Source organism: Aquarana catesbeiana, linkage group LG03 (assembly GCF_042186555.1).
Source record: "Aquarana catesbeiana isolate 2022-GZ linkage group LG03, ASM4218655v1, whole genome shotgun sequence".
Classification (NCBI taxonomy): Eukaryota; Metazoa; Chordata; class Amphibia; order Anura; family Ranidae; genus Aquarana; species Aquarana catesbeiana.
In genome coordinates, this window is record NC_133326.1 from 88,042,279 (window position 1) to 88,056,546 (window position 14,268).

At 41.7% G+C, this 14,268-nt stretch overlaps 1 protein-coding gene across 1 annotated transcript in view; it reads left to right on the forward strand.

Moving 5' to 3' along the window:
* The window catches only part of POLR2M (RNA polymerase II subunit M), a 41,788-nt gene extending 28,274 nt beyond the window's left edge, over positions 1 to 13,514 (forward strand). Inside the window, exon 4 of the mRNA XM_073618807.1 lies at positions 5,674 to 13,514. Coding sequence (XP_073474908.1) covers positions 5,674 to 5,805 — 132 coding nt within the window. The 3' untranslated portion in view covers positions 5,806 to 13,514. The remainder of the gene's footprint in view (positions 1 to 5,673) is intronic.
* The last annotated feature ends 754 nt before the right edge of the window (positions 13,515 to 14,268 follow it).

Consider the following 14,268-nt stretch of genomic DNA (forward strand, 5'->3'; position numbering starts at 1 on the left):
CACATTAGTGAAGGAGAAAAATTTCCTGTTTGCAAAATTTTATAACCTACTATAAAAACGTGTGTTTGTTTTTTTTTTTTTCCCGACTTTTGTTCATTTAGCAAAAAATTAAAAGCCCAGTGGTAATTAAATACCACCAAAAGACAGCTCTATTTATGTGGGGAAAAAGATAAAAATTTAATTTGGGTACAGTGTCACATGACCGCGCAATTGTCATGAGTAGAAAGGGGGTAAAAGTGCCCTGTAGACAAATGGTTAAAGCAGTGCCAATGCAAATACTTAATGATGAGTCTTTGTATAGTTCTGCTTTAACCCTTTCATGGGCAAGTCTGTACACCGTACGGACCTAATTTCTTCCTCTCCTATAAGCTTATGGTCACTTTAATGACCATAAGCTTATATCAGAATTGTTCAGCAGACTCTGCTGAACAATTCTATAACTCTGATCAGACTGATTACAACCCGCTAATCAGAGTTATTAACCCCCTAATGTGACCGCCCCCCACGCACGCCACCCCACCGCCTCCCTGTCCTCTGGCTCTCCACCTCCCGCCACTAACTTCCACTTATAACTACTTCTCCCACTCTCCTCTCTCATCCCCTTCACCCTCTTCTTCTTCTTCTTCTCCCCCTCCTCTGCTGCTCCCGCTTGCTTCAGGTGCTGCATGGGGCTTGGGGGGGGTCCCGGTGTGTACCTTTGATCACTCCCTCCAAATACCCCCAATCCATGGCCACTCCGAGCGGCATCCCTCCTTCCCTACCTCCGCCTGCAGCTTCTCCCTGCACAGATCTCCTGATCTGTCAGCCTAGAGATTGCAGGGGAGGGGGGGGGGGGGGGCAAACAGTGCGGTGGGGGTGAAGTTGTGGCTTGGGGGGGCTTGGTATACATTAACCCCCTCCCCTCCCTGTACAATGGATATAGGCAGCGATCACTGCTTTATCCACTGACAGCTGATCATTGTAACCGCGAGTGTTACAATGTATCAGACTGTCATTTCATGAATGAATGGAATCTCTATTCCATTCATTCATGTAGAGAAAGGGGACTATCTTCAGTCCCTTTCTCTGTCTCAAAAAAAAAAGATATGGGGGTCTGTTTAGACCTCTGATATCTCATCAAAGTACCCCCCCCCCCCATATCTCACCAAAACAAACATAGTAAGACCCCCCAGGTCCGCCCACACTCACCCCTCCACGGTGACAATCCCCCCCCCCCCGACCCCACACCCCTCCACGGCTTCCTCAGCCTCTCCTCCCTACAAGCATCAGCCCTCACTGAATTCTGCTCCTGATGCTTTAGGCCTTCTAGGCCCCTGTACAGTAGAACGCGCCCACCGCATGAACGCGCCACCGATCATTGCCAAATACTTAAACTACTTGGACAAAGCCACTATCCTGCAAAAATTCATGCAGTCTAGATCCCTTCAAATAGACGGAATCAAAGTCCTGATCTTTGTAGACTACTCCATCGAAGTCTCTAAAAAAAGGAAAGCTTTCCAATACATCTGCACGGAACTCCACCAGCGACAGGTAAAATTCACCTTTTAGCTTTCCCTGCAATTCTTAACCTTAAGGCCTCCAACGGTGACCAGCTATCCTTCTGAAGCGAAAGTCTTCCTGCGTACACTACACGCAGATCCACACTCCAACCATTCGTCCAGGGTTGCCCCGAATAATCGCCCTCTGGACCAAAGAAGTCCATGGAAAGACTCTCCAAAGGGTCTCAGATTCTCTGGACCTGACCATTGATCTACTCCTCTTTGACTCAGAGAAGCAAGAATCCGCACTGACCACTAACGGGCGCATGTTAGCTTCCTTGTTGGTTCCCACCTACAATAACGTTCTCCTCTGTTATAGCCTCCAACAAACTGGCAGGCCTTGATATTATGTATTATTTGTGTTATATTTAACCTTATTCTATCTACTTTGCTCTGAAATCACCCCTATAGTATTACTGCATACAGCCACCTCTCTCCCTCTTACATAACCCGAGCTTGCTGTGATTGATATCATTGAGCTTTGGGCAAGCCTCCGCTGCATCATTCGGGTCAGTTCTGGGTGCTGGCCTATACAGTGAACCCATGCAGAAAAAAGTTCTTTCAATGTTTAGTACTATGTTTGTTTATTTCGTGCTTCTTTTACCCCTCCAAATCCTTCCCCACTTCACTCACCTCTACCCTATACCTCCCATCAAACACCAGACACTCAGGTAGCCGTTAACTATCATATGAAAAACACATCACTCCACACTAAAGCAACAGTTCCTCCCTTCAGATCAGAACCCAATGCAACCATAATACTAGCCCAAATCCCCCAAAAAACTTTCCCCCTATGAAAATCGCCTCTTGGAACGTAAAAGGGCTTAGGTCCCCCATCAAGAGACTTAAAATCCTTCGCCATCTTAAGAGATTTAAAACCGACATTGCCTATGTATATGAAAACTATGGGGTAGGCACTGTCCTGGGATCCAATGCAGTTGGACGCAAAGCAGGGGTTCTCATCTTGATTCATAAAAACCTCCCCTGTTAAGTCAAGTCTGTAGACACCGACAGCCAGGGTCGTTTCCTCTCTGCACATATTCGCTTAGGGAACAGATCTTGTGATATCCAATATTTATGCCCCCAATAACCCTGGTAAAAAATTCTTTGAGATCTCCACTTGGCCACTACGCAACCCGCACATCCCCCATATATTAGGGGGGACTTCAACACCACTCTACACCCGACAGATGGCAGATCCACTCCCAAACGCCCTCGCAAACTATCCACAACTCACAACACTGATTTAACACACTTCGCATCCACAATGGATTCTCTCCACTTCCACGACCTCTTCACTAGAATCGATTACCTTTTCTGTACTGACAGTCTTGTCACAATAATCTCTGGAGCAGATATCCATAACATAGCCATATCGGACCACGCCCCAATTTCAGGTACTCTCGACAACCCCGACCTACATCCCAACCCCAGAATATGGCGTTTTCCTTCCTATCTCCATAACAACTTAGACTTCCAACAATACATGGAGGAAGCATGGAAAGAGTTTTCTACAGCCAACTCATCACAGATAATCGCAATTATCAGAGGAGGAGGTATCATTTTAATGTAATCTGGTGGATTAATTACTTAGATTTGACTTTGATCACCAAAAACTTCATGCTATATAATAGATATATTTTTATTAGGAACCACTGGCTGTAAGTTTTTTGGGAGTGTTTAACAGAAAAGGGCTCGGAACACAGTATCTCCTGAAACATATCCCTGTATATGTGTCTTTATAATTGAGTTGTTATTTAAACACAAGATACTATATAACAAAAGTTTTACACAATGTTTCACCTATTTTAGAAATACATAATAGGCACAAGAGGGAGTACATTAACAAATAGACAATACAAGCGCATCACTTTATTTATTCATTTCATAACAAACGCTGGCAAGGCTTTCCTTAGAAGCCGGATCATTTCTTATGCCGCTTCTTACAAAAAAAAAAAAAAATCCCCTAGCAAATTATAAGATGGCTAGTTTCAGACTCCAACTGGCACAATGTTCTCTATATGCCCTAGACTCCCCTGAAAACAAAACTGAATGGCAGGTAGCATAAAGAGCTTTTGAAACCTGGGCAGATACGCTCGAACTGGCAAAAAGGGCCCATATGGACGTCAATCTCCACAAATTTGGCAACAAAGCAGGCAAATTGCTGGCAAGGCTTTGCAAAGGCCCTTTCTGCCCTACCCATATCAACTCTTTACGAGACACCTCAGGCACCATTTAAAACCTTGCAACAGGAAATCAATAAAGTCATGCTACAATACTATTCATCACTGTATGCCACTGACCCCATAGACAAAAAAGTTGCACAATCTTTCCTCGATAAAATATCTCTACCAACGGTCACTCCTTCCCAACTTGAGGCCCTAAATGCACCCATTTCCCTCTCCGAAATATCTACAACCATTCGCAATCTAGCTCCCTCTAAAGCACTGGGCCCTGGTGGGTTTACAGGGGAATTCTATAAAACCCTGCAAAAAATAACAGAACCCACGCTCCTCAATGTCTACAGGGGTATATGGTCAGGTGGCCCCGACTTACCTACGGGGAATCAGGCCATCATCAAATTATTCTTGAAGAAGGGAAAAGACCCCCTAGAACCAGGCTCCTATCGACCCATTTCACTTTTAAACCTGGACGTTAAAATCCTCTCTAAAATTGTTGCCCCCAGACTGGCCACCATCATTCCTTCTCTGAGGCATCCTGCTCAGTCAGGGTTTGTGATAGGGAGAACAGCCACGTTAAATATTTGAAAGGTAATAATGATTCTAGAACATGCTAAATGCAACCCGGGGGGGGACACACTTCGCCATCATCCCCCTAGACATGGAGAAAGCCTTTGATTAGATTAGCTTCAAATGGCTTTTGATGGCCATGTCAAAAATAGGGTTTACTGGAACCTTCAAATATCTCGTAAACGCTACGTACACATCCCCCCGCGGCCAGACTGGTGGTAGCCGGCCTCCTCTCTGACGAATTCCCCTTTCTAGATATTTAACCCAAAAGGCCCCAATACATGGGATCAGCATTGGCGAACATGAACTACGCACCTCCCTCCTTGTGATGATGTTCTTATCTTCTCAGCGAATCCCTCCTCTGTCATGTCCACAATTTAAAACAATATTCAAATAATTTAAACTTTGTTCGGGTCTCCGCATTAACTATATTAAAAGCAAAATCCTCCCCATAGGCACCCTCTCAAACCCTCCTTGGGCCCCCCATTCACCTTTCACAGTAGCCAAATCTCATATAACCTACTTAGACATCAAAATGGGGAAATTACCTTCTGATTATGATTTAAAAAGAGTAAAACACAGTTGATTGATAATAAATGGCTTCAGCCAAACGCTAACCATGAGTGAAAGAGAAGTTTTTGTGTTGTTCATATTCTCAGAAACATGGCCAAGAAATCATAAATGCTGCCAGGGTACGTAAACTTATGAGCACAACTGTATTGCAAGGGGGTAAGGCTCTCCTTGAGTGGTGTCGGGCTAACTTCTTACACCTAAAAAGAAAATGAATAAAATTATTGGCTCCCCCTCTGTCCAATCAGCAGGTCCGGCGACCCGCGGTCGTTCCCGAGTGAGGCAGAACAGCGATCGGCCTGACAGGGAAGAAGATAAAGATCTTGTGTTCCTGCTAAGCAGGAACACGGATCTGTCTTCATCCTGTCAGACAATCCCCCACACAGTTGGCAAGCACCCCCTCGGGACACACCTAACCCTTTGATCACCCCTGATGCTAATCCCTTCCCTGCCAGTGTCATTAGTACAGTAACAGTGCATATTTTTAGCACTGATCACTGTAATAATGTCACTGGTTCCCAAAAAAGTTTCAAAAGTGTCAGGTGTCTGATTTGTCCGCCGCAGTGTCATAGTCCCGCTAAAAATTGCTGATTGCCACCATTACTGGTAAAAAAAAATGTAATAAAAATGCCATAAAAATATCCCATAGTTTTGATATATATATATTATAGAATCCTCTTCCTTTTTTTTTTTTTTTATTTAATAGCGCTAGAAAATAAACACGGAGGTGACCGGCAATGGCAACGAGGCTACTAAATTCAAAAGTGATCAAACTGAGTTTGTGTTGATGATTGTATTATTTTTATATCTTTCAGGAAAAACAGGCCAAGTTTGCAGCTCAAAGACTATTTGAGAAGCTGAATATTAAGATGGAACCTTATAACCCTGAAGGAGATTCCTACATGAAATACCAGGATCAGAGAGATGAGGAGGAGGGCATTGACTGAGCAGAATAACAGAGGGACTGTGGCTTTCAATCTACAGAGCAGATTCTGTGTTGTTCTGCGTGGCTATCAACACAACAGAACTGGTCTTATGTATATATGTTTATGACCAGTTTTACAAAAGGATAATTATGTTAATTGTTTACGTATATACATTACAGAAAAACAGACCTTTTTATACAAAGAAAAAAGTGTATATATACATATATGTATGTGCATGCAGATAAACGTTGACGTATACTGCACCTGAGGTCGGTAAGCATTTTATTATCTATGACATAACCACATTCAGGTCCACATTCAAAAAGTAACAGGGTGCACATTGTTGTGCCTACATAGCAGGACAATGCAAAGAGCAGTTACTCTGGGCAGCCAGTTGGTTTCGGTGTACTGTAGATGGGTCAGTTTAAAGGGTACTTGCGTATGATTGTATGTTATGGATATTTGCAATTCACACATTGTTGCCTTTTTGCAATGTTTTCTTGAAAAAAACGAAAAAAACAAAAAAAACAAAAAACGCCTGAAAATTTAACGCAATCTTTGTATGCAGTAATGCTTTTGGATGGGCAAAGCACTAGATGTTTGGGCTGGTAATGATTTTCATCCTGGTGCTCTCCTAATTTTTAAAGTCTCTGAAATATACATTTCTACAATAAAACTATGGTAACTGAAATAGCAAATTTAAAAAAAGTTTTTTTTCTTTTGTGTGGATGTACCCTTTTCAGTATTGTCTCACATTCACATTAAACAGAACCAGTTAGTGGCCATTTGTAATAATCTAAATCTCCACTCATCAATATTTGTAATAGAATATCCACTAGCCATAGTTGCCACTCGGAAATAGCTGTATCCTAACACTTATGCCACGTACACACGGTCGGAATTTCCGACAGAAAAAGTCCGATGGGAGCTTTTGGTCAGATAATCCGACCGTGTGTATGCCCTATCGGACTTTTTTTGTTGGCATTTCTGACGGACTTGGATAGAGAACATGCTCTAAATTTTTCCAATGGAGCTTGTCTGTTGGCAAGTCCGACCGTGTGTATGTGGCATTACTGGTGTTTTGACCTTTTTAGAAGACACATGGGGCTAGAAGTCCCACAGTGACTGTTATTTCCTGCTTCAGCTCAGTGCTGAAAATCCCTCCTTCCTAGGATGCTGAAGCAAAACTGACCTTTTTACCACATTTATTTCATTTTCTTGGATGTAATCCTGGCAGAAACTGTTTTCATAATGCTATGTATGTTGGCTATCAATGTTAGTCGGAGGCAGGAGATAAAAGTTTACACTTTTACCCTGAGCGGGGGAGAGTACCTAAAAGTAACTAAAAGGTAACATGGCTCTTCCTAAAAGATGAAGCTGTGCTGTCATAACAGTTAAGAGGGAAAATTCAGGTTATTAAAGGAGAAGTACAGCCAAAGCTCATTTGGCTATAGTTCTCCTGTGTATCACAGTGTGAAGTTCGTTCTGCACTCTTGTGATCTGTTTTCAGCAAACGGTGGGCTGCAGCTTGCTGTCGGCTGACATCCAGAGCCTGTCCAGGCTGGGGAAAGATCATGACCTTATGGCCAGAATCAGTCCATAACCCTGAATCGGCACCTGGCTCAGCCTCTCAGCGAGCCACTGAGAGCCTGAGCTGGCCACTCCCACCCCTCCATTGAGCGTGTGGGGGGGTGAAGGCAGAGCAGATAGCAGTGACTGACAGTCACCAGCTCTCTGCTCGTGGAGGAGGGGTGTTTGACTGCTTGGTTCTCGGTCTTGGAGGCAGCAGGGGGCTGATGCAGCATTGGAGCGATTCTGCATCCACCTACTGTAGGTAAGTATGATTCTTGAAAAAAAAAAAAAATCCTAACTTCTCTTTTTAAAAATGCAGATTCAGGGCCACTGATGGTTTTGTAAAAATCTGTTTTTATTATTATTTTTTTTTTATTCTCGAAGGACTGCATATCTCATGTAGGGCTGCAACTAACGATTATTTTCATAATCGATTAGTTGACCGATTTTATTGTTTCGATTAATCGGATAATAACCTTAAAAAAAGTGTGGTGCATAATTTAATATGTAAAGTTTAAAAAAAAAGGCAATTTATTCTTAAAAATCTCTATGGTAAATATAAATAACCAACTATATGGTTAGGGAGCAAAATCTCTAATCCACTCTGAGAATAACAGACAGAACAGATATACGGTATATACTATTGGAGGTTGAATCTGGTAAATATCATAAGACTCAGATCACGTTTTTTATTTAGACCCCTCTCACACTGGGGCGCATGTAATGTGCCCTGCCCCCTGTAATGTGCCCTGTTCCCATGTGCCCTGCCCTCATGTAATATTTCCTGCCTCCTTGAAATGTGCCCTGCTCCCACGTAATGTGGCTTGCCTCCATATAAAAGTTTACTTTAAATGTAATTGTAATGCCTTCTATTACCTCCAGTCTATCATCCTCCACCTTCTCTGGGTTCAGATGCTGATCTTCCCTGCACAGTCTTTAAAGTAATTATTTTTTAAAACAACAAACATACTTATATGCTCTGTGGAATGGTTTTGCACAGAGCAGTCCTGATTCTTCTCCCCACCGATGCTTCTGGCTCCTCCTGCCTTCAGAGTGCCCCAATAGCAAGCTGCAAATTATAGTATAGCGTGACCCTATAGCAAGGTAAAAAAAACTTCTGCCTTTAGACCCACTCACTTGCTGCCCAGGACTACATGTCCCATGAGGCATTGCTCCTCGCACATTCACAAGTGCTCAGGCACTTAGTGACATGTATGGATAGTGTACAGAGCAGTATGTGTGCTGCAGTGTATTTCCTGATATGTAAACAAATATTGCATTCAATATGCAGGCCAACTAATCGGCTGGCCGATTAATCGATTATGAAAATAGTTGACAACTATTTTCATAATCGATTAGTTGTCGATTAATCGATTAGTTGTTTCAGCCCTAATCTCATAGTACCTTGCTGCCTGCAGCAAGCTATGTTCAGGTTCATAAGAATTGTATTTAAATTATTTCTATGTGGAAATTAATATATGGTTTTACATTTCAACTGTAGATATGCTATTAAAGGCTGCCATTCCACTTCCCGGTGCTGCTGTAGAGGGGATTACAGGAGGATAATGTCAAAATAGAGTCCCCTACACATGTAAAAATACATTTAATGATTTTTGCATGCGAAAACATAACTTAAATTGTATTTTTTTATAATTGTCTGGAGTTCTTAATTATCCGTATAATGAAATATCTCATTTGCTGGTAGGTAAATGGCTCCTGTCTAAATTGGCTATAGTATGTGTGAATGTGAGGGATCTTAGATTGAGCTAACAAAGGCTACTGTCACACTGAGGCGGCTGCTAGTGGGGAGCGGTGTATACAGCGCTGCAAAGATGCGGCTTGCAGGACTTTTTTCACAGTCCTGAAAGCACTCGGGCTTTCAGACTGAAGGAGAGGCTCTTTACAGGCGCTATACAGGCGCTAATGTGACTGTTCTTTTTATATTTATATATATATATATATATATATATATATATATAATCATCTCTCTATCTATGTGTAAAATGCTGCATTAATTGAGGCACTATAAAAGTACTTGTAATAAATAGATAAAAATATTTCTGTGAGTCCAAGAGGTCCTAAGAAATCTTTTTTGCTTAGGCTGCATTTACACCTATGCATTGCATTCTGTAACTGTTTCCATCACTGTGCATTTTACATGTGCTGCCATTAACTTCTAAGCAGGATACACCTTCCTAGAATTTAAACAAAATCTGCAGTAGACCATTGTTGTGTTTTTTTTTCTTTTTTTTTTAATATTTATTTTTTTGAGGACTCAACCCAGAATACTTAGGGTTTTATTGTAGCTTTATACATACTAGGTTTTAGTATTATTACATAGGAATTTTGCAGTTTTTCTCTTTACCACTGGGGGGTACTGTTCCACAGGAATATTCTAGCCAAGGAACTTGCATGCAAAGATCTATTTCTCTGCATAAACAATAATCTTCTTTTTAAAGGTATGGTTCCTGGCTATAACAAAAAATAAGATAAAATTACGATTTATTTATAGGCAAGCATCCAAAAATTGTGAATTGTTTATTTTGGCATCTTTCTTGACTCTCCTAGAAAATAGAAGCTTATATTCTATTTCTTGCTTGAGGATTTATTTATTTTAGGTACTTCTATAACGTTTAGAGCCCTTTCACACTGACAGGGCGGCCGCGTTGGCAGTAGGGCATCACTAGTTCTTAGCGGCGCTTTACCGTAGTTTTAGAGGTGCTTTTCGGCCGCTAGTGGGGCACTTTAGACCCCCGCTAGCAGCCAAATAAAGGGTTAAAAGCGCCTGCAAAGGCTCCCTTTGCAAGCACTTCGGTTGTGCTGGCTATTGATTTCAATGGGCAGGGGCGCTTTAGGAGAGATGTATACACTGCTCCTAAAGCGTCCCAAAGATGCTGCTTGCAGGACTTTTTTTTTAACGTCCTGCCAGTGCAGCATCTCAGTGGGAAAGCACCCAGGCTTTCACACTAGGACTGCAGATGAGGCATTTTACAGGCGCTATTTTTAGCATTAAAGTGTCTGAAAAACGCCTCCAGTATGAAAGCGATCTAAATGAAAAGGAAGCTAACAGAAGAGTCACACAGGTATATGGAAGTAGCCAGAAAAACGCTTCTACTTGGAAAGGTAGAGGCAGCATGGATCCTACCTGGCAGATCATTAGCAAGCACAGTCAAAAGTAGTTTTAAAGTGTTTCCAAAGGAAAGCTAATAAAAACTTGTTAAACTCCCCTGCTCTGTGCATTGGTTTTGCACAGAGCAGCCCCGATCCTCCTCTTTTTGGGTGTCCCAAACCCCCATGTCGAGTGTCCCCAATAGTAAACCTCTTGCTAAGGGGACACTCGAGCACGCTTGTTTCTAGCCTTGTTGGCTCACTGGCTGTGATTAACAGCAGCAGGAATCAATGACTCTCGCTGCTGTGTGGGCCAATGAGAAGAGAGAGATCCTGAAGTGCCACTGCTCTAGTGCTCATCACTGGATCGAGATGGGGCTCAGCTAAGTATTAGGGGGGGGGCAGAACTGCACCCAGAAGGTTTTTTACTTTAATGCATAGACTGCGTTGAGGTGAAAAACCTTGAGCCTTTAGAACCACTTCACGTGGCATATGTATTACGTGGGTGGTCAACGTGAAATTATTTTTTTTTTTTTTCTCCTCACAAAAATGTGATAAGGTGCAGGAATTGTGCACTTCAAAAGTTATCAAGAATATTTTGAAGAAATTAATTTATGTTTTAAGAAGATAAGCCAATGTTACAAACATACCAGATGAAAGAGTAGAAATATTAATATTTCTGAGTTCTGTTGTTAGAATTACATGTAGTAGCTTCAGTTTGTGAATAATACTTCCCACTGATGGCAGCAGATTAACATTTGAATATCCAAAATGCAGTGTTTTCAAAGATTAAACCGGCCTTGTATGAAGAAATTGCGGTTGACTTACTAAAGGCAAATGCTTGGTTCACTTTGCAAGGGAATTTACCCTTTCCCTTATAGGATGTAGAGAAGCTCTACTCATTTTCATCATCCAGTTACCGTTTTTATCGGTGTATAAGAAAACATTACTGACAGCCCTTTCTCTTAGACCGCTTCTCCTGTGTCACTCTCCATGTAAATCGAAGCCTCTAATACCTCAATCAGCGCCACTCGTTCTGGCCACTCTCCTCCTCCCGCTCCGCCTCCTCTTCGAGTGTAGCTTTTGATTGGAGGAGAGCGGTCATGTGACCGTCAATAAAGCAGCTAAGGAGAGTAGTCACATGACCGGGTCCACAATAGAGCATTGTTAATTGAAGTCTTTAGAAGCTTCGATTTACAATGACAGTGACACAGGAGGAGCAGTGTATGTGAAGGGACTGGCAGTGATGTTTTCTCAACTGTAGAGTATGCTGGCAGCGTTCTCCCAGGAGACTGGGGGGGGGCTTTATAATGAAAGGGGGCTGTGTGATGTGCAGGGAAAGGGGTCCATGTCCTGTGCAGGGGGCTGTTAAAGTGCCCTTAAAGTTAGGGTGTGTGTTATACGGCAATAAATACGGTATGTGCAGGCAACAATACAGTTTTGTTTTTTTTTGTTTTTTTTTTTTATTTCTCTTGGACGTGATTGGGTATTTTTTGCCAAGTGCATTTTTACCACATTAACTAAGCTGTGGAAAAAAATCCTTTTTTTTCTTTTATTAAGTCTGCCCGATTTGAGTCCTTCACTCAGGATCAAACAGGGCAGGAAAGACACTTGTATGTGTCTCATCCTAACAAACATATCAGAGAGCCTTACAGACCTGTATCTGACAATGCCCAAATGTGCCTTGGATTACAAATGCTTGTGTTAATTTTTCAAATCAATCCATTGGTCTTTGTGTAGCCCCTTGTATCTTAGGCTGGTGTCTTAGGGCCTCAACTTTTTTTCCACATTTAAATAAAACTCCCATGACTAATGCTGGCCATACACATGTCGGATTCTGAACGATTTTTTGTTTGAAAATCACAACTTTGAATAATCATTAGATTTTCGACCATCAGTGGGGCCACACCAACAGCTGATTTTTGTGTGGCCAACGAATTTGAGTGATCAGGCATGTTGGAAGTTTTTTGAAAAGCGATGGGAGAATTATGCGAGAAATATCATTTGAAAAACAAATGTGCATGAGCTGTGACTTGGAAAGAAAAGAAGATTCTCGGCCACGTTTTCTTTTCCGCAACAACATGAGGTGAAATTTAAGGGCTTGGTTGGTCGAATTTCAAAATCAATGGTGGCACCATCGGATTACAAAATTCATGAAGTTTGCGATCGACAAATCGTTTGGAATTCAACACATGTATGGCCTTAATAACTCATAAGTCAACAGCTAGAGCTTCTATTGCCATGTAATGCTCTGATGATTGACATTTGAATGACAAGGGGTAACCCTAACCGCTGACAAAGGTGTGGCTTCATTTTGATGTGGACATTAGTCTTGAACTGAAAACGGGTTAGGCTCCTACTTGCAGGCAACACAAAGTGACAACTCTTCAGCACAGTTGCCTTGGGCATTTTTTTAAGCCAGACCAAGTTCACTTAACGTGAAACTTCATGCTCTCCATCATCATTAACTAATTTGAATCCTTATGCTGCTAGCATTAGTAAATATTTAGGTGAAGACATATCATACTTGCTTGTTTTAATTTTTTAAAATTTCTTTGGTTATTTCCTGGTTTCCATGTCCGTGTTCTACATCCCACAAGTCTTCAGGAGCGGGGGAGAGGCTTTGTCAGCACACCTCCTGCCTGCATGTCTGAGCTAAGGGCTGATGGATTCCAGGAAGTAAATGCTACATGAATCATCTGCCCTTACTCAAGATGGCCACAGCCAGAAATGGTAGGGGGTTGTTTTTCAAAGTGATTTCTCAGCATAATACAGAATGGAGACATGGATGGATTGATAATTTTTGCTTTTCAATAATTAAAAATGAATTTAAATAGTGTTTTTGGTTTGTGGTGCTCAGATGCAGTGTAGTTCTGCTTTAAGTTGCTGATTTTTTTATTTAAATTTGCTAACTTATCATTTTTGATATTAGACAACTACATGCACATTTACAAATATTATTAGCTTAAATTAATTGAATGCATTGTCTGTATTCCTTGTATTAATGGATTCTTTGTTTATTTTAACTGCCACGTTATTTGTTATTTTTATAAGTTTTAAAATCTGTACATTTTTAATAAATATTTTTGGATGTAAAATAATTGGGAATATTCGATTTCAGTGTTCAAAACAAATTTATATGTGAAATAGTATAAGAATGCTTTAACCACGTCAGCCCCAGAAGGTTTTACCCACTTCCTGACAGGCCATTTTTTGCGATACGGCACTGCGTTACTTTAACTGACAATTGCGCGGTCGTACGATGTTGTACCCAAATAAAATTGGTGTGCTTTTTTTTCCCACAAATAGAGCTTTCCTTAGGTGGTATTTGATCACCTCTGCATTTTTATTTTTTGCGCTATAAACAAAAAAAAAAAGGCGATCTGCCTTGTTTACATTACGCAGATCGCCGTTCTGCCTCTCCTGGTAACGATCGTGGGTGGCAGGCGGACATTGGGTCCGCTGGACCCGCTGATTGCCATCCTCTGTGTCCAATCAGTGCGATCGTGCCCTACCCCAATGGCTATTGCAGGAATTGACATACAGGTATGTGATTTCCCGGCAATAGAGCCAACCTGCCGCAGTAAATATGGGGTAGGCAGTTGGCAAGTGGTTAAAGCGCACCTGTGCCTAGACTATGAACAAGTGTGAGGTCTGATTGCTAGGGAGGGAAGCAGCAGTGGGACATAAAGGCAAGGCGTACTACACACTCCCTATGTAGTTTGCATTTTGGATTAGAAAGGGTGCAGGTGTGGCACTATTCACACACCACCTCTCACACCCCCCACTCCTTTGTTTTTGATA